Source organism: Bactrocera dorsalis, chromosome 5 (genome assembly GCF_023373825.1).
Source record: "Bactrocera dorsalis isolate Fly_Bdor chromosome 5, ASM2337382v1, whole genome shotgun sequence".
NCBI lineage: Eukaryota > Metazoa > Arthropoda > Insecta > Diptera > Tephritidae > Bactrocera > Bactrocera dorsalis.
This window is the reverse complement of record NC_064307.1, coordinates 71,325,384-71,345,459: the sequence shown is the minus strand read 5'-3', so window position 1 is coordinate 71,345,459 and position 20,076 is coordinate 71,325,384. Positions and strand designations below refer to the sequence as shown.

Here is a 20,076-nt window from a genome sequence, read left to right as displayed (position 1 = left end):
TTGTAGCTGCGCTAAAGTGTTACGTTATAAAAGTTATGCGCCTGACTCGAGTGCCTACATAAATGAAAATTTTTAGCAACGTGATACCGTGAATGAGAACACGTTTCGAAATACGGAAGTTTATTCAATTATAACTTCAATAATTTTTACATTTTGAAATTCAATTATTGAGGAATAAAAAATGTCTTTATATAAAAGTGTTAGAAAGATTATGTTAAAGCAACTTTTTGACTCCATAATGTAATTTAGTCATACTAAAATTATTTTCCATTCTTAGTTAGCTTGGTTTCAAACCATTTTTGATGAGATGAAGGATAAGTCTCTTGGCAAGCTGCTTTCGCGCAAAACGGTGAGAGATGAAGTATCGAACACGCCTCTTGCAAACTCGAGTGTTAATATTTAAGAAAATTTGGTCTTACTAAAATTATTTTCCATTCTTAGTTAGCCTGGTTTCACACCACTTTGAATGAGATAAATAATTATTCTCAAGTAACGGTTCTTCTGAATAACATTGTGATAGAAGTTTATTAAATATACCGCTTTCTGACTTGAGCGTTTAATTTTTAAAGAACTGTAGCATTGCTAAAATTTTTTCCAGGTTTGAGTTAGCCTGACTTCAAACCACTTTTGATGCGAACAAGTTTTTGGAAACAACAGGCTATACATATATTTTATTGCTAGCCTATTAAGTGGAGCTATAAAAAAATTGGGAAAAAATGTGAAATAACTTTTAGAAGAATTACGTTTTTCAAAGCCTCAAAATATAATATGGAATTTAATACATACCAGCACATATGGATGCTTTGCGAAATTGTAAAATATGTGTCTTGCGTCAAGCTCCGGCATATCAAGTTAAAAGCAATGCAGCCAAATATAAGCCAAAACTATATAAGTCTCGGGAGATAGTGCACGTAGCAGCTGAAGAAAAGCAGACGGTGACATGTACATACGCTTTACCACTAATATTATCACAGTTCAACACACGCTGGTGGATGTGTGTCCGTTTGTTTATGCGAAAAAGCAGCACGTGCACAAACATACAATTTCCGTTGCTGCCACAACGCTTTAAGGTACACCAACTGCCACTTACTTCGGAAGATTTGATTTTACGGCGAATTTTGTTTGAGAAAAAGAACTAAAGTGTTGCACAGCGCAGGTTGATACTGAAGCGGAGCATGTATGTGTGGTGAAATGTCACATTAGCGTGCAACAACAAAAACGTTGTGCACTTCAAATTGACAATAACAGCTTTTTATGTATACTTTGCTTTGTATATGTGTGTCTGTTGCGCTTTGTTTTTCCACGTTGATAAAAAGTTTGCAGCACATTCTTGCTGCTACTAAAAAAGTTGCAACAATACTTTTGGGATGTGGCAGCACTAAAAGCGCAGCTACTTGCGTTTATGTTTCGTCTTGCGCTATTTTTCTAACAAATGCAAAAACAAAAAACCAAAAAAAAAACTTTTAGCTTTGTTTTTGAGACAAACAAAATTTTTTGTAGCATAGTTTAAGGCTAAATGGACAAAGTCGCATAGTTTGCTTTTAGTGCAGTCAAGTTGTTGACTAAAACACTAATTTAGGTAAAAACTATTTAGTGTGCCAAGATTGGAGGTTTGTGTAGCAAATACGCGGCGTGAAATGCTCAGTGTGTGCCACTTGGCGTTATCAAGTGACGGTATTCGTATATGCATGTATATGTATGTTATTTTATTTTTTGTTTTATTTTATTCTTTATTTGCCACTGTTTGGCGCTAAGCATGCTCCCTTTGGCGTCAGCGTTTTTTTTATGCCTTTTCGGTGTCATAAAAAGGTGAAACGCCTGAAAATAGGCACTTAGTTTTATGTTTATTAGGCGCTTGCTCGAATGTGTAAATGGCAAAGGAAGCGATACGTTTAGCACGTGAGGTGTGAATTTAATTTCGTTGAAAATGTGCACGTTTAAATTGAAAATTAAGTTTGAAGTTGGAAGCAAATTTATAAAAAAAAATTATAATAACTTTTTTTCGGGTAAAATAAGATAAGACAATATATTTTAAAAAAGTATTTATGCAAATTAAGTTTTAGCAGGATTTTTAAAGAAGTCTGAGAGAATTTGGTGAAGAAAAAAGTAAAAAAAAAAATTTTATTGTAAACTTTTCGAGAAAAAAACATTAAAAAAGTTAAAAACATAACTGCGTTTTCAAAATTTTCAATGTTTCCATTTCCTTTGCCTCAGATATTTTAGAATTTTCAAAAATATTTTATTATTTATATACATATGTATATAAGCAAAAGTAAAAACGCGCCTGCGGATAGGCTACAATTTTTTTCCAGGATAGCTTGGTTTTAAGCCGTGTTATAGCAAAATATTAGGAAAATTTCATGAAGATTTTGTAGTAAAATCAAAAAAAAAATTAAACTTTATCGTATAAATTTTCTTTAAAAAATTATAATAATTATTTTAATTATTTTTTCAAAATTTCACGTTTTCCACAACTCATATACGTTCAGAATTTGCTATTATTCTATTATTTAAAAAACTCTATATAAACAAATATAAGCAAACACAGGGGAACGCCTGTGGTTAGGCTACAATTTTTTTAAATTTTCATTACACCTTGGCTTTAGACTGGCAAAAGTTGAAAGTTTCCGCTCATTTGTATATGTATTTAAAAGTATAAGCAATTACTTAATATGCGCCTGGGGATAGGCTATATTTTTTGTAAATTTTCATTATAACTTGGCTTTGGACCAGCAAAATTTGAAAATTTCTAGTCAGTTTTATAAGTATTTGAAAGTTCAAGCAAATATTAGTAAATATTTAAAAGAATTTGCCTCAGCAAGCATACAAATAAAGCAAGATTGTTGTCACTTCTCACATATGTAAATTGATACAGTGTTATACTGCAGCGACATGTGTACTAATAATGTTGCATTGGCGTTGATGCTGACTTTTATTGCCTGTGCTTTACGTACTTTAACATTTTCGAGACTTTTTCGCTTGCGCTTCGCGCTGCTATTGCAGTCTCCCTTACATATATATAGATATATATATACTTCTTGTTTTAGCGATTTTAATGATGTCAGCAAATGTTATCGCACTGTGCATGTGTTTCTTGCCTTGCAGAATTTTCTTTATTTCCAACCTTAGCATTTTTACTTACTTATAGTGGAACTATAACCACTCCTACTATGCGAACTTTTACGACTAACTACACGCCATCATGTTGCAGTCATTTCATTTCTCACTTGTTTCACTCAGCAGCACCGGAAGTTTTCCACTTTTAACTGCAATGACTTTTTTATGAGTTTCACGAACGAGCCAGTTACACAAACACACGCACACACATTCGCAGCGGCGCAAGTAGAATTTCTCATTTCCTTAAAGTTCAAGCGTTTGGCGCATACTGTTTGCCTTGTTGCATGCACCGGCGTACTCGTCGTCGTCCACTACTCACTAAAAATCTTGATAATTTATTTCTGCTTTGTTCTTGGTGCTATTTTTTATTTGCCCGTGTTGTTGTAGTGCTTTACATTTCCGCTTTTCCACTTGGATTTTTATGCGTTGCCATTTGAACATGCGTGCCATTTCGCTGGCCTTTTACGCGACGTGCCAACACACGCCCACACACACACCAATAAACGTGGCAAAGTACTCGCTCGCTGTCGCCCACTGCTGTGCAGTTTAGTGCGCCGCATTGCATTTGTCTTCCGGAAATGTGCGAATTGAGTCGTTCACATGCGCTTTCGCAGCTTTTACAGCGCTTTCGTATGCGTCTGTCATTTATAATGCAGTTTCGCGCAAAGTTTTATGATTTCTTTCGCTTTGCTTTATTTTTGCCACATTTTTGCATTCGTTTTGTTTTTTTTTTTGCGAAAATTGTGTGTCCTTTTAGTTTTACGACTGCGCGCTGGTCGTAAAAAGTATGCGCTCATAGTCTGTGTTTAAAATGAACTTTACACTTACTTTGAATTACTGCTGACGGAAATGGTCTAAAGGAATGTGATGTAAGGCACCTACTTTCGATAACTGTCATGCGCTATAAATATATATGCATATGTGGACATATATGTATGTGTGTAAAGCATGTCGCATGCGATCAGATTTCCATTTGCTCATATATGCAATAATATAGTTTTCAAATGGTTCTTAGTCACCAATGAGAGAACCAGAGGACCACTTTTCCACCTTTTGCCAATGACTTCTTTACAGCAGATCGAGGCAATCAATACCGGCTGTGCTCTCATTTCGATAGTATACTTCCTCGAGAGCTTGCTAACTACCTATCTCTTCTACTCAGTGTATCTGCAGGCGGATGCTTTCCATCCGTTTTCTATTCTATAAAGTACCTTTTGGACTTCAGAGTATCAAATTTCTTTAGATTAGTTTTTATAGCAATGTAATTACTGTAATAGTAGATACGGCTATATCAAAGAGCTGTATATGACCCTTGAATTCTATCTAATATCTAAAATACTTTAGGTCTTTTTTTTATATATCACCTTTTTGGGTTTTGTTACTGGGTTTCCCAACCAACCAGTGATGATATGAAGTTGAACTGAGATATCTCAAATAACTTTACTAAATGGTTATTTTATAACAGAATTTAGGTAAGCTGAATATTACAACACTATCAATATCATACACATATAAATATATTTAATCTTATACTATACTATATGTATGTATATCTCCATATATCACTTGCTCTGGAATTATTTATTAATAAATACATTTTCTTTATCTTTTCAGGTAAGTTTCCATAATTTCTGCTTTTGTAAGTAAAAATTATATACATATATATACATATTCATATAGAAAATTTTTCACTGAACCCTAAGCCCTCAATGAATATTTAATGACTAATAAAGTCTCACATATATTCAGTGAGGGTTCAGCTTTCGTTAAAAATTGTCTCATGCGTCGATGAGTAGAAGCTCTACTCTACTTAACTGTGAAGTTAAGATATTCTCGTTGATGTTCCGGTATTAAATTCCTCTCAAAAGATTGGAGTTTTATTTAGAAATGAACTTTAAACTCAAATGCCTAAAACAACGCTTGACGCTGCATACTATAGCACACATTAAGGCATATAAAAATTTTGCGAGAAATCACATATAACAAGCTTTTAAGTAAAAAAAAGTGTGAAAAAAGCTAATAACATGATTTAGTAGACGAGTATATGTCTAAAAAAATGTTTAATTCAATGGACAGATTTTCAATAAAGCCTCGAAGAGTCTTGAGTCTTTTCAAAATCCAGCAATACAAACCCAAAAGTCTATTTGTCTTAATCCATCTTGTCTTAATATTTCTTAAATGCATTTAACGCACACTTTTGCATTTCCTAGCAAGCATTACGCATATTTGCCGCCAAACCTTACGCTACCATCTATTCTTTAGCCAATATTAAGCTAATCTCAGGCAAATAAATCACTTTAATTTCCAGCAGTAAATGTTGATTTGTGTTGATTTTTATGGTTGGGAGAAGCAATTCAAGGCGAAGCCACAGGCGCGATTTATAAAAGCACCAACACACTAACATACGTACTTATGCGCGCCTAAAGCTATGCAAGCTAGTATGGCATATCAATGGTAAAGCATACAAACAACGCATGCTGTGTGCGCCGGCACGTATGCAGCTGTATTAGTGGCAGACTGGCTGTTGAAACAGCGAAATGAATTACTTTAACCAGCCAAAAACCAATTCCTCACGAGACGTGACTGCAATTCCAATCACGTTGGTTTTACGAATTGCTCTAGCATACAACGAGGCGCACACATTTTAGCTGCTTCCCGTTGGTAGGTGTGTAAATGCCAATGTTGTATGTGACGTGGTGTTTGCTTTTTCTACCTGCAAATGCGCCGCCATACCTTTACACCTTTCAGCATTGTAGTCAACATAATTATCATTACCAATACCACTACCACCAATGCTGGTTGTATTGTCGTGTATGGGTGTGCGCTTGAATGGCGCCCGGCATCATTATTGACGTCGTCACGTGCAGCACCTTTAACTTGCCAGGTAGATTGGCATTTGCTGCTTGAATATCATTTGCTATCATCATTATTATTTTTATTACACTTTCTTGGGAACTTCCTGCGCAGACACACAGGCGCACATGCTTGCTGCTGCTGGCATTAGCGCCTAAAAGCCGACAATGCACGTTATTATTGTAGCTGATTGTGTCATGATGACGTTGTTGCAGTCAGCTAAAGGTGCTGCTGTTGTTGTTACATATATGTGTGTGTGTGCGGCTGTTTGTTGAGAATTCGTGCCAATTTCACTGTCAAGGTATTACGAAAATTAGTTTACCAGATTCAAGATTAGAAAACGAAAATTGCACATGGCATTTTATTTGAAATCATACCATGAGGAAAATTGAAATTGATGGCTGTGTCTCGTGTGCATTTTTCGCCGGCACACGAGTGTAGTGAGCGCGCGCAGTTGGGTGAATGAACGCATGAGTGAGCTTCGCAGGCAAACTGTCAAATTGTATGCATTAAAGTGTTGGCATGGAGGTGTGATAACTTGAAGCATATGTTGGAGAAAACGTTTGCAGACTGCGATTGATTTTCGGAGCATTGAGATGCGCATTTTTCATGTATACGTATACAAGACGTATGGCAAGCAAGCAATATATTATATAGTATAGTATACTTTAAGGCGTCAACGTTGAAGTTTTCAGTTTGCATTAATTTTAAAGCGCTAAAAATTAATTATAACTACATGTTGGCGAAAACTTTAAATTTTTAAGCGTTAAACAATTGTCTGCGCTTTAAAACCCGTTGAACGTTTCATGCAAGCGATTTAATAAAAATAAGCTTCGCTGCTTGTTTCAGCGATCCGCCTGCCTTATATGTAGCCATAATAACACAGAAAACTGCCGTCATGTGCTGTGGCGCCTAAAAGCGTGTTGTAAGCGCGTATGTGCTGCATATTTTGTTTAAAACACAGCATGCCGCTAACGGCTCACAGATTTCACTTCATTTTATTATGCAACCAAAATAATGCCGAACATATGTTCAGTTACCCATGCACAGCACAAAGAAGCGTGGGGTGTACGGCGACAGACAGACCATAAGTATACGCATATGCGCGCATAGGTATAACAACAAAGCATTGCTGCGAACCAACGGAGTGTATGAAAAAATTTAAATTTCAAATTAATTTCAGTATGCGCTGCCGCTGTTGTTGTTCTGCTTGCCCGAATTTCGTGTAAAAATATGCGAATAAAAAAATCTAAAATGAGCTGTACGCGTTTTTGGCGGGGGAGTAAAATTTTTTGCTGTGCAAACGCGCGTCGGGGGCACATGTGCGCTTCAAAAATGATTCAATCTGACGGCCAAGCGCCGTGCCGCCCTAGAAACGAGAGCGCAAATCACGGCAAAAATACGCTTTAGGTGGCTGAAAATGTAGTGCAAGCGATTGTCAGGGAATATAGAAAGCGAAATAAGTGAAATTAAAGTTACTACATATTAAATGGAAAACTCTTAGGCCCTGCATTTAAGCAGCACTTCAGTAAGCAAAGAAAAGGGAAGTAAAAGTATTATTTGACACACAGAAAATTTAAATTCCCAAATTTTAATAAGTATTAATCTACACAGCTCCGATCTTTCTAAAAATCAGTTAGTAACTATAAATGTTTCTATTTTTTATCAGAATGGGATAAGGATATTTTTCTTATTTTGAAAAATCGAAAACAAATCAATTTCTTTCCTAAAGCGTCACTTTAATAAAATTGAACGCTTTCTCATATATTGAAAAAAGTACAATCGATAATTGTGCACATATGTATGTACATTTACAAATACACTATAAATTTATGTGTCTCAGATGTGTGAGTTATTCGCGCACAATAAAATTGAACTGTTCCCAACTAAGCTACTCGGCGAGCGCATGAATACACCATTAGCAGAAGAAGCGAGTATTCACACACACCCACACATATAAGCGGTTATCGCAAAGGAAGCTGCATTTATGGCAATGACAACAATCAGGCGACAAGTGTGAATAAAGGACGAAAACAACAACAATAAACAACAGGAAAAAACAAAAGAAAACAAAACAAACAAAATATAACGACCACAACAAAAGCGCTTCCTACAATAGAGAAAAATGAAAGCAACAGAAGTAGTGTAGAGATTTTCCAGGACACCTCACTTCAAATACACACACGTGCGCGCGCACTTGTATCGTAGCTCATAAGCAATTTCGTGCGCTTAGATGTGCCAGCATAGATTTACCGAAAAGCAAAATACAATCACCGACACCATCAACGCGCTATTGTGTGCACCTGGTGCCAGAACGTAGGCAACAACAACAAACAAAGCGCAATAATACGAGTGAAGATGCGCAAGTGGAAGGGTTCGCGGCGAAGTTTGTATAGAAGATTTCACAAGTATTACGCTGATGACAAATATGGGAGGTGCAATAAGTGTGGGAGTAGGTGTATAAGTGTGTGCGTTTGCTTCAGGCGCGAAGTCGTGTATTCCACACAGCTTGCACAGCAATAATAAAAACCAGCGAAGGCAACAACAACGCAGATAGCAGCTAAATAATAAAAGTCAACAAATACAGACAATGGCATAAATTAAACTAGAAAAGCAAGTGAAGCTGTGTATGCGCGTGTTTAAGAAGACGGCGAGGCGGACGTATGTGAGCGCTTTCCTTTTTTGTTTTTGAATTTTAATTCTCTTGCTTCTGGGAAACAGTCTTCAGGTGTTGTTTAGTGCACACATATAAATATGTATAAGCAATTTGGTTTGAATTTATAAGACAACGCTTGTGTTGATTACTTGTCACAGCTGGCGCTTTTTGAAGAATCGCTTAAACATAAACACGCAGCTCAGTCGCTCGGAAATCATTCAAATTCGTTGCCAAAGTTGATGAACAGGTTTATTTGTTTATGGTTGGCATAAAGTTGAGGTAGCTGATAATATATGCAAGGTAAAAGATATGGAATAAGAGCAGGAAATAGAGAAACTTTCGATCAAGCTGTTACCTGATTTGTAGAAACGACAAGTCAAAACTTTGCTTACAGTTTGAAGGTTGTTAAGGAATTAAGCTAAATATGGAAATAAGATTTTTTCGTTGCGCGGAAGGGATATTTGGAGAGTAAGGACAGTTTTTAAATCTGGGAACAGTTTTATTTTCTACACTAATTATTGCTGGAAAGCTAAGCATTGTTATAATTAAGATTGTAAAATGTTTTGAATGGGAGGTTGAAATTTTGGAGAGTGAGAACACTTTTGTGTTTTACGTATGGCTATCGTTGGAATGCCAAAAGTAGTTTGAATTAAGGTTTCATAGGTTCTTGAGGGTAATATTTAAAATGCGTACATTTTTGTAAATATAGGAACAGTTTTACTTCATATTAAATTTTGTTGGGGTGGCAAAAAATCCTTATAATGAAAGTTTTGAAAGGTTTGAAGGCGAAAATGAAATTTTGCAGAGTGGAAACACTTTTATTAAGTAGGGAATAGTTTTATTTTCTATATTAGTTGGCGTTGTATTGCTTAAGTAGCTGGAATTAAGGTTTGAGAGCTTTTCAAAGCGGGCTACATATAATTTTTAAACTGAGAACAATTTTGTAAATATGGGAACAGTTTAATTTTATATTTTAAACCCTGTTGGGATGCCAAAAAGCCACTTTTCATTTGTTTGCGTGTAAAAAACATACATCTCAACACTGGGAACAGATTTTTTTCGCCTTATTGGTGATAAATTATGAAGAATTTGCTTAAATCAAAAACACAAAGTTGTTATAATATGCATACATTATATGTTTATATCTATGTGTTGTGTGTTTTTTAGGTTTTCCGTGCATTGAGCTTGACATTTTTCCTCTCCCTAGTCTCTTCAATTCTCATTTCATTGCCCAGTTGTTTCACTTTGATCCACGTGTCTGGGGTGCACTTTACCTGCCCCCAAAATCTTAATTCCGACAGCTTTCCCATTTTACCATTTTTCGTTGCATAGTCGGAGGCGTGCAATTAATAAAACAAAGCGAAAGCAAAAATTAAAACATTTTTTTACACCGAGCAAAGAAATCATTTTAACGCTGCTCATAAATATAAGCAACGCGCGTTAATGTATAACGGCGAAAATGAGAAATTAAAAAAATTGCAACAACATAATTTTAAAGACTTTGTAGCGCGTCGCTGCCATGGTTTGCAGAAAAAATAGCGCTTAGCGGAACAACATGCGTCTGTCAAGTGTTGCAATGAAATGCCAGTGTGCCACACCCATTTATAGCTGAAAGCAAACACGGCACAAATACCTTGGAATGCTAGATATTTCATAAAAATTCTGCGCTCCCCGTGCACGCCGCGCACCAGCGTAGCTGCCATGCAATATCAACACTGCGCTTTGGCCCGCCATGACCTGTCGCCGTTAAGGGCAAAAACTTGCAAACCGAGCAGGTACTTCATGCAAGTGCCCGCCTCCCGCGCACACGTTTTTTTATGGCATTACATCTAGTAGTAGCAGCGCTAGGCGTGTTTGTACGTAGATCGGCTGCGCTAGGAGGCTTCGTGTACGCGAGTGTGTGTGTCGACGGCAGCAGCACTAATTACCTGCGAGTGTTGCACGCTCACTGCCGATGCTTTTTTCTTTGTGTTGGTTGTTTTTTCTTGCATATTTTTGCTCGCCTGCTTTCAGGCGCATCAGCCCAAACGGCAGCAACGACGCTTTTCTCATTATAGCTTAACAGTTAGTTTTTTGTTCAACCAGCATTTCGTTTTTTTTCACAACAGCAACTCATGTTGCATAAGTATACCTGCTGTTACTTGAAACTTCCTTCCGTTACGTGCAACGCACACACACACACACACTGCTTGCTTTTCTGTTAGCCTATATTTGGGCGCGTTACGGCGCGGTAGTGGCAATTTCGCCATTAAAATGTTTAATTTTCTACGTTCGCTCTCGCGTAATGACGCACAACGTGGTAGGTGGTAATGAATGAGCGCAACCCGAGCGCCAAAGCACCAACGAAGGGGCAATTTAAAAAGAAAATGGCGAAAAAAAGCTACGAGCAGGAAAAAGTGCTTATAGCAAAATAAAAGTGCTTATAGCGCTGGCAGTTGAGTTACTTTAAAGCCAAAAGAAATACAAAAAATGGCATGGAAATTAAAGTGTGGCTATTAGTTGCTTGTAGTCGAGGTAACTGCGCCGTCGCCGTACTTCATAGCTCATCTCGGAAAATTACCCAGGTGAAAAATTGCAGCTGTCGTACATAGCAAACGCTACAACAACAACAGCAGCTTTGAAAAGCTCTGAAACATAAATTAGTTAGATGAGTATGGCGGCATAGCGTTGGGTGTAGAGAGTGGTTGCTAAGAAATTATTGTGTAGCCCAGCTATGGGCATGAAGCTGTTTGGGGAGGATAAGGGCGCCTAATGAGCTGATTGCCTGATGGCTTTAAAATTACAAATCGCGGGCATTTGATTATATATGGGATCATTTATATTATTGAGAATAAGCAATGTTCTTATATATGGTGTAAAATAAGCTGTTACGTCTTAAAGTAGGCAACACAAAAATTAGGTTTGTAAAACCTTAAAAGCTAGCTAGAAACGCTTTCGTGGGCTTAAACTTTTACTTTTAGTAGACACTTTTGTTTGAAATTGTTGTTAAATTTAAAAAATGTTGCATACTTTTTGGCTGCTTGATTATACATAACGCTTTAAATATCTCAATAGTGTAAGAACAGCAGGCAATCACTTGAATATAATTATACAATTATTATATTTGCGTTTTTTCATCCATCTTGATATTTCATGCTTCCAGCGCGCCGAGAGTTATGCAACAAAACGTTTCTATAATGTCTTCGCAGGCTTAAAGTGGGCAACACAACCAACTAAGGAATCCAACTAAATTTTTTTTTGTATATAGCTTTGAGTTCCCATTTTTGTTTGATATTCCTGTACAATGCAAAAATGTTTAAATACTTTTAGGCTGCTTGACTAGTAGTGTATATACATAACACTTTAAACATTTTAAATTGATTTACCGCAGCAGGCAATCTCTTTGTTTTAATTATGGCATAATTTTATTTGCGTTTTTTAATATATTTAAGTTTTTAATGTTCTGAACGAGCCTTAAGGTATGCAACACTATTTTTTTTACAATATTTTCCCACTACAAAACTAAATTGTATTCAATAATTTCCTTTGTAAGCTATTTAGGACAGGCAAAACCACACTTAAGCCGCTTAAATACATTTCTTCACACCCACTGAAAATTCAAAGGCCTAAACTCAAATGCGTTGGTGTGGAAAGGCGACTTAAGGGACGGTCCAACAGCGACAAAGTAAAATACTAAGCCAACGCCACTCATTAAAAAGGAATTTACTAGCACTTTTTTGTGTAAACAGAAAACCCACACACAAGTAGATGGAGAATGCATGTGGAAATGGGAATTAGTATATATGAACTACATAAAAACATGTTTATACATATACACGGCGCTGAGTTGGAGTTTTAACGGCTTGCTGCTACATACCCTTACTTATGTATATGGCGTGGTGTGGTGTGAGTACAGCTTAAGCCGCACTTTTTGCTTGCGGTTGGAGTTGAGTTGCTTTGTTTTTATATTGAGTTGTTTCTGTTTTTGCCGCTTGTTGTTGTGTTGTATGGCTGGGGTTAGCGGAAACGTGGTTTGTATAGGATGGTATGGTAGTTGCTTGTTTGAAGATTTTTATATAAAATTTACTGTTAATCTCTTAGCACTCAACATGTTATAATTCTCTGCGGGTTTTGCGACTGCAAAGCTCACCAGTTTGGTTAGCTGTGGCGCATAACAGTAAACGGCGCCGCTGAATTTGCATGGGGTGTTAGATGCGGTAGATAGCCGCGCCATGTACGGTCAGCAGAATTCGCGTTTGGTCATGTGTAAACAAGTTTGCAAGCGAAAAAAAGCGAAGAGAAGCTAAGGATTAGAAAAAAGGTGGGCCAGGTGAAGCTGGTTAGTGTCGGTGTTTTGCAGTTTTTCAGCTTTCAGGAGTAAAATAAACATGTTACGCTGGACAATGCCATGAACCACGGGCAAGAGCGCTTTGTTTTTATTTATGTTTCAATTTTTGCTCGAAAGTTACTACCCGATTGTTATTTTCAACATAGTAAACATTAATTACGTATTCACTTATGAGTCTGTGCACTAGCTGAGAGGGTGTACACAAAGAAAAAATAACTTAAAAAAATACATTTAAAAGAACCTTAAAAAATGCAGAAAAAACAAACGAAAATAGAAAACCCACCAAATGTATGTTAAAAAAAAGCAAGCTCCACACATTAGAAAACCGACGCTGAAAGCCGCGTTGCACGTTTTTAAGCTGCAAATGAATTTATTTGCGTCCAACTTTCGGCTGTTGATCTTTGTGCTTATTATTGTTTTTGCTTTATTTACATTTTGTTTGTGTCCGAAATATTTTTCGGTGGCTGTTTGCGCTCTCGCGCTTGCTACGTGCAGCTACCGTATCGCTACGTAGCACCGCCAGCGTTGGCTGTTTTTAATTAAGATGCAAAAGCTGCAAAAAAAATTCAAAAGTATACTTTTAGGCGGTGTTTCGTTTATGCCGCACCACGACGCACACTAACACACATTACAAATAAATGCAAGCTAAATTGTTATTCACAATTAAAGGTGCGCTTGGTTGGCGGTTGTGTTTCGCTTGTTTTTATTTCTACGTGTTGTAACAAATTAAATATTATTCATTGCATATTTTCGGGGTGTTGGTTGAGTATGATAATAATACATACTTTTTAATTATCGTCTGATATGAATGAAAGATTGTTTTGATTTATTTTGCTTGTGGTTTTACCGCAATTTTGTATTGTCTGCATACTTTGAGGCGTTTCTGCATGTAAGAATATTAAAGTTGGTTAAATTTAAAATTAATGGCACAGTTTAATAATTTTATGAATTTATTCTTGCTGGGCTTTCTGAAGGAATTAGTTTCTATGTCAAGCGGCCATTCCATCTGTCTATCTTATGCTTTGTTGTTAAAAAACGGTGCTTGCTTTTAGGTTAAACTTTTATAAATTTATGCTTTGAGAATTTTTCCTTTTTATAATTTTTTTGATAATCTATGTTACATTGAATTGGGCATTTTTGAAATTTTGGAAACCTTTAGGACACAATTTCACTTTATTTTAAACAAGAGTGGTTTTACCTTTAAAAAAACGAGATATAAATACATATGTAATTATCGGCTAAGGTTTATAAATTTTGTATAACATTTTTCATACTCATGTTTGTACCACTTTCTGGCTTCCATTCCTTGAACAACATCTTTTTTTTATTAATATTCTAACGGTATAAGTTTTTGTAATATTGCATACATTTAGGATTCCATTCTTTGAATAATTTTTTATAAATATTCTATCGGTATAAGTTTTAGTAAAACATTTTTAACACTCATCATACTCTCTCTGCAATAATTGCATACCTTTAGGCTTCCATGTCAAGAACCACATTTCTATACTAAAATTCTAGCAGTAATTTCGCTTTAATCATTAAATTCCCTCAGTTTCCTCATTTTCCTCCAGATAACAATTAAAAACATTCGTGTCACCTCTCACATGTAAACCACAATCCTTCCGTCTTCTCTCTACACTACCCACTTGGCGCTGCGCGTCTTAATGCCAATCATGTTGCCATTCAACGAAACGACTTTGCTCTCATTCAACGTTCTAATTAGTAACATTTGTCACTTTCACACGTTCATTGCACTTCATACGAAATAGCTCGAGGCGAGCTACTCGACTGTGTACAAGCACGTTCGAGGGTGCTACGGCGCAGTGTGCTGGGCAACACAAAAATCATTCAAGCGTTGAGGAGCGTATCAGCAACTGGCATCACAGTTTCGACAGAAAAATTTCGAGCGCCGGCATAGGGTAACCACTAAAGCCTTTCACTTTGTTGGTGGTGGGGCACGCTTATCAGCAGGGCAAAAATGTTCATTGCCGTCGTCGCCGTTGTCGTTGCCTAATTCGTGGAACTCAAAATAACTTGCAGAATCGTAATATATACATACACTCTTGATTATATAGTAAAAGGGTGAAATGTGTGTTCTTGGGGTAACAAATGAGTGGCAGTTGCCGAATATAGTGGGTGTGGAGAGTTTATAACAGTTAGCTGGCCTTGTATGCTTGGGTCTCATGCAACGTGTACACGACCATACAATGCCGCATAAATACAAATTAAGTAATTAAAAAGCTGATAAGCAAATGAAAGGAGGTATATGTAATCCTTTATCAAAACACTGGGGTTTTAAAGTTAGTTGATGTACAAAAAAATTGTTGGGACACAGTATGAGCTGCTTGTGTGAGAAACATTTAAAGGCGTGAAGCAGCTACGACATTTACTTGAAACTGTTTAAAGAGTTCTAAAATAAGCAACATACTCTGCTTGCCACGTAATATCTATAGCGCCTAAAGGTATGCTACAACTTTTTAGTGCGCAATAGTGTATCAGCATTGCAAAAATGCGAAAGTTGTTAGTTGAAAAAGTGGAAAGTTAGGTTTCAGATCGAAAAAGCAATTTGTTTATGTAACCGTTGAACAATATGAGCTGCATTGAGAGCGTAGAAAATAATACTTTTTGTATTTATATGCTGCTTTTAGGCGTTTGCTTACATTATATGTATTATTAAAGTTTTTCAAATGTTGCTATTTACTTATTTCACAACACTTTCCTCAAATTGTTAGCTACGCGCACACTATACGTTACATGCCGCTTATCTATCTATCACTTTTCAGGGTTATAACCATTTCAGTGTGCTTCGCCTGCCATAGTTTTCAATTTCGCCTAAAAATGCTTTTTCCATTTAACTATTTTTTTCTTTTCTGAACAACTTTTTGAATTTCACCAACGCACAGCTTTCTTATTATCATCTATTTGTATACTTATTTCTTCAAGTTCTTTTAACTCTTTCATGTCGTTTATTTGTTACTCGAACAGATATGCCTAAGGCGGTTGCGCTCACCACTTCTACGCTGTAACGCATTTTCAGCGCTGCTTTGTTTCCATTTCACTGCCTTTTTCGCATTTGATTTCTTCGCAACAAATTTGTTTTGCCTTCGGCCTCTTAAGTGGCATATCTAAGTTTCTTTTCTTCTACGCTGTTGTTTATATGTATATGTAGCCTGCCATTTTTGTTGTAATTTTCTATTTCAACTTTTTTCAAATGTTTTTGATTACATTCCACTTTTCTTGCGTTGCACAGATTTCGTTGATGATGGGTTCACTTCCGCTTATTTCCGGTTTCTTTTAGAATATTGCTTGAAGAACCGTTGGGTTACATTTTGGTTGGCGGTTGCACAGCATTTTTTGCTTTTATTTTTATGGCACTTTTTTGTTGACTTTTAATATACAAATAGCATGCTTTTAGGCATTGAAGTAATGTAAAAAGGATGAAATTGTCAATACTTAAGTTTGGTTTTACAAAAGTATATAAAATATAATGTAAACATAAAATAGAAACTTATGTCAAAAGTAGTATTTTTTTAGCTATATGTTTAAGAGTTGATTCTTGCTGAGTACTGCCCCTAGATTTCCGAGATAAACTCCGAAACTTTTGGTGTATTCTCTATTTCGATTTTATTTTTCTCTCTATAAGTATAGTTGCCGCATATATACAGCATAACTGAAGCCTTCAAAGTGCTATACACTTAAACAAAAATAAATTTGTATATACAACCGAGTATCCTCACGCAATCTAAACAAGCTATGCGTGCTTTTAGGCGTTGCTGCGCGCACCCACACACACACGCAATAGCAATCTAAAAATTTACACCAAAATACCTGTCTAAATTGAATGCCGCGTCGATTTGATGTTGTCAAAAGAAGCAATTTACGTGCAAAATAACTCAAGTGTCATGCAAATTGCGTTTATTTTGGCAGCTGATATGGAAATTGGCGCGAAAAGAAAATAAAACGAAACGAAATAATAGAAAGAAAGCAAAGATAAAACTCAATGCCGACGACACATTAATGAACTGCACGGCAGAGGTGGTTGTGGTGAAGGCTTTTTATAGAAAAAAAATTTAAAAGTTGGATGTGGTAAAAAAAAAATAAAAATACGAAAAATAAAAATAAAAAAAAATAAAGTATAAAAAATAAATAAAAAAATATATAAAAATAAGAAAAATTTAAAACGAAGCGCTTGAAAAAACTAAGTCCTGGCAAGCACTGGTGTTTGTTGGCAAAGCTGTTGAAAATTACACAACAGCACTGCCACAACCACCACATCCACCCGCTACACGCTTTGTCTGGTACAATTTCGTGCTTTTGTTGTCAATTGCTGTTGTTAGCGGCAATGCTGCGCTTAACTAACATTTCGCCTGCGCTTGTTGTTGTTATTTTTGTTTTTGTATACAAGTCGTAGTCTCCGCGTTATATTTGTTGTTGCTGTTGCTGGCGGTAATTTTTGTTTTGCAAATTTCAATTTAATTTGGTTGTTTGCTTGTTTGCCGCACCCGCGCGCGCCTTCTCTCGCACGCTATCTCTCACTCACTCTCTTTCACTGTCATATACTATATTTCCATGCTCCTACTTTCGGTTTTCCAAACCTGGCAAATTCAAGTGCTCATTATGCCAACAGGCATTTCTACGAGTACTCGCTTATTTTGTAGATTTTGTAGCCTTTGTTGTTGTTATTGCACTTGTTATAGCTGTTGTCATTGCTATTATTATTGTTCGTTGCGAAAAAAATTGTTACTTTCCCAGGTCGCTTATTGAATTGCGCGTTGCGGTGGAAATCCTGTCCTCTTCACACTGCCGCGCGCTTCTTTTTCCGAATAGCGCCACCGACCTGCGCTCTTTTTCTCTTCCACTCGCACCACGCTCTGCAGCACATAATGAGATGTGCAAGTAATTTGGCTTTCAATTTATTTTCGTTGTTTATTTTACAATGTTGCTGTTGCTTTTTTTTGCTTATTTTCTTTGCATTGCCTCTTTTCTAATTTCATTTTTTTTTTTCTTTTTGCTTTCTGCTTATACCTGTCGTTTTCGCCGTGGTTGTAGTGAGGTATGTGCGCGCGCTCGCTGATGTTTAATTGTTGAAAAATTTGAAAATTGCTGTTTGTTATGCCGAAATTGATTTCTATTTGTTTGTCGGACTCAGTTGGTTAGTTGCCTGAAGGATGCTTCAACCGAAGTGTACTAAACGCACATATACACAAACACGCACAGATGCACACAAAGGCACACTTGCAAGCACACACTTCGCACAGGCGCCACTCTACACAAGGGAGGCATGCTGAATTCACTTTTAGGCGTGCTTGTGACTACTTGAAAGTAGCTCACAGCGGAAATTAAGGTTGACTCCATATAAATACATAAGTAAGTAAAAGTTTGCGCTTGTGTGTGTATGCAAGTGACAGTTGTAATTAAATTCGTAATAGCGCTTTCATTGCCACTTTTGTAAATGTTCATGCTGAAGTTTCTATCGCCTCGTTCTTATTTGCCAGCGCATTATTTGCTTTCGATTTTGAAGCGTAATTTGCTTAAAGTGAAGTATTGTTGGTGCGCAGTGGAATCGCATTTCGCTTAAGGTGTTCGAAAATTGCGTTTGGCATAGATTTTGAAGTGTGTTTTATAGAAAAAAAAATTTAATTGGATATTAGTTAATATTGTTACGCTGTTTGCTCTTATTGCAGCAATTTATTTCCTTGCTTGCTTTTGTTTCTATGGAAAAGTTTATTGGTTTACATAATGGTCTGAGTGAAGAAAGTGCGTTTCATGGATAGAGAATAAAGAACTGGGGAAAGAAGTTAAATTCTGAGAAATATTTCTTTCTTAAATAACTAATTTGGCTATGTAAACCGAATTGAGAGTTTAAACTAAAGTTCTGGGAAATTCTTTTCCATATGTAACCACTTTTTGATATAAAATTCGTAATTTAGACATTTTTCTATTTGTTCGAAAATTTTGCAAATGAGACTTAAAAAAAATGTTCTCGGAAATATTTTTTTTAAATGTGAACCGAAATCTCAATTTTTGTATTTTTTCGAAAATTTTTGAATTGGAGCTTTAAGTAAACTTCTGCGAAATAGTTTTTTCTTATGTAACCACTTTTTGATACAAAATTTTTGATTTTTTTTCGAAAATTTTCGAATTGCGCCTTTAAACAAAAGTTCTTGGAATTTTTTTCTTCTTATTGTAACCACTTTTAGTACGAAATCCGAAATTTGCAATTTTCGTATATTTTCTTAAATACAACAACAATATTGATAATTTTTACAATCATCACTCACTCACCGGCATAGTTTGACTTCCGTGTAAATTGGTTATGGCGGACTGGGCCTCCTGTTGCGAACTAAATTTGACGAAAGCACAACCTGTAATACACAAAAAAGTGACACAAATAAATTAGTCGCAGTGTAATTGCTTGCAAGTCGTATATGAGTATTTTTTATGGCATAAATAGTTAATTGGAAAATGATAAATGCAGCGCACAAAATAAAATTTAAAAGTAATTAAACAAATTTTAAATGATGGTTTTCGAAGATACGAACTTTTTTCAAAATAAAATGAAATTTAAAGCAATCAAAGTGCGGCTGGTAGGCGCTGCGCAATCACACGTAACGTGCTATGAGCGATAGGGTGAGAAGAAGGGAGGAGTAGAAGCGGTCAACTATGGTTTGGGTAATTAAAGCAGCAATGTTTTTGAACTATATTTCATTTTTATTGTCATATATTATTTCTTTTGTTTTTGTTTTCGTTTTTCTTTGTTCTTTTTAAGCTGCTGCGCAATTTAAAATCAGCTTTCGCCGACAATTTTCACTTGTTGTTTTTGTATGGTGCTATGATTTAAAAATTTCACATCACGCGGTTGCTTTTAAAAAATTACTTTTTTGCCGCCAAGCCTCGCCGCTGTCGCTGCCATCGCTAATTATTTTGTAATTTGCTGTCGAGCGTCCAACGTAAAACAAAAAAATAAAAAATAAAATGAAAATAAAATATTACAGAAAAAAGCATTAAAAATAAATTTCACATAACTGGTACGCGTAATGCTTTAATAACCGCACACGCGCATGCATACATACACACATGTGCATATATGTGCCATCAAGCACACATCTGATTGTGTGGC

At 36.1% G+C, this 20,076-nt stretch overlaps 1 protein-coding gene across 20 annotated transcripts in view; it reads right to left on the bottom strand.

Moving 5' to 3' along the window:
- LOC105229482 (CUGBP Elav-like family member 4) overlaps nt 1-20,076 on the bottom strand; it is an 823,207-nt gene that overhangs the window by 100,374 nt on the left and 702,757 nt on the right. For all 20 annotated transcript variants that reach the window (XM_049458193.1, XM_049458200.1, XM_049458189.1 and 17 more), the window contains one exon: nt 19,242-19,321. In XM_049458193.1, coding sequence (XP_049314150.1) covers nt 19,242-19,321 — 80 coding nt within the window. The remainder of the gene's footprint in view (nt 1-19,241; nt 19,322-20,076) is intronic.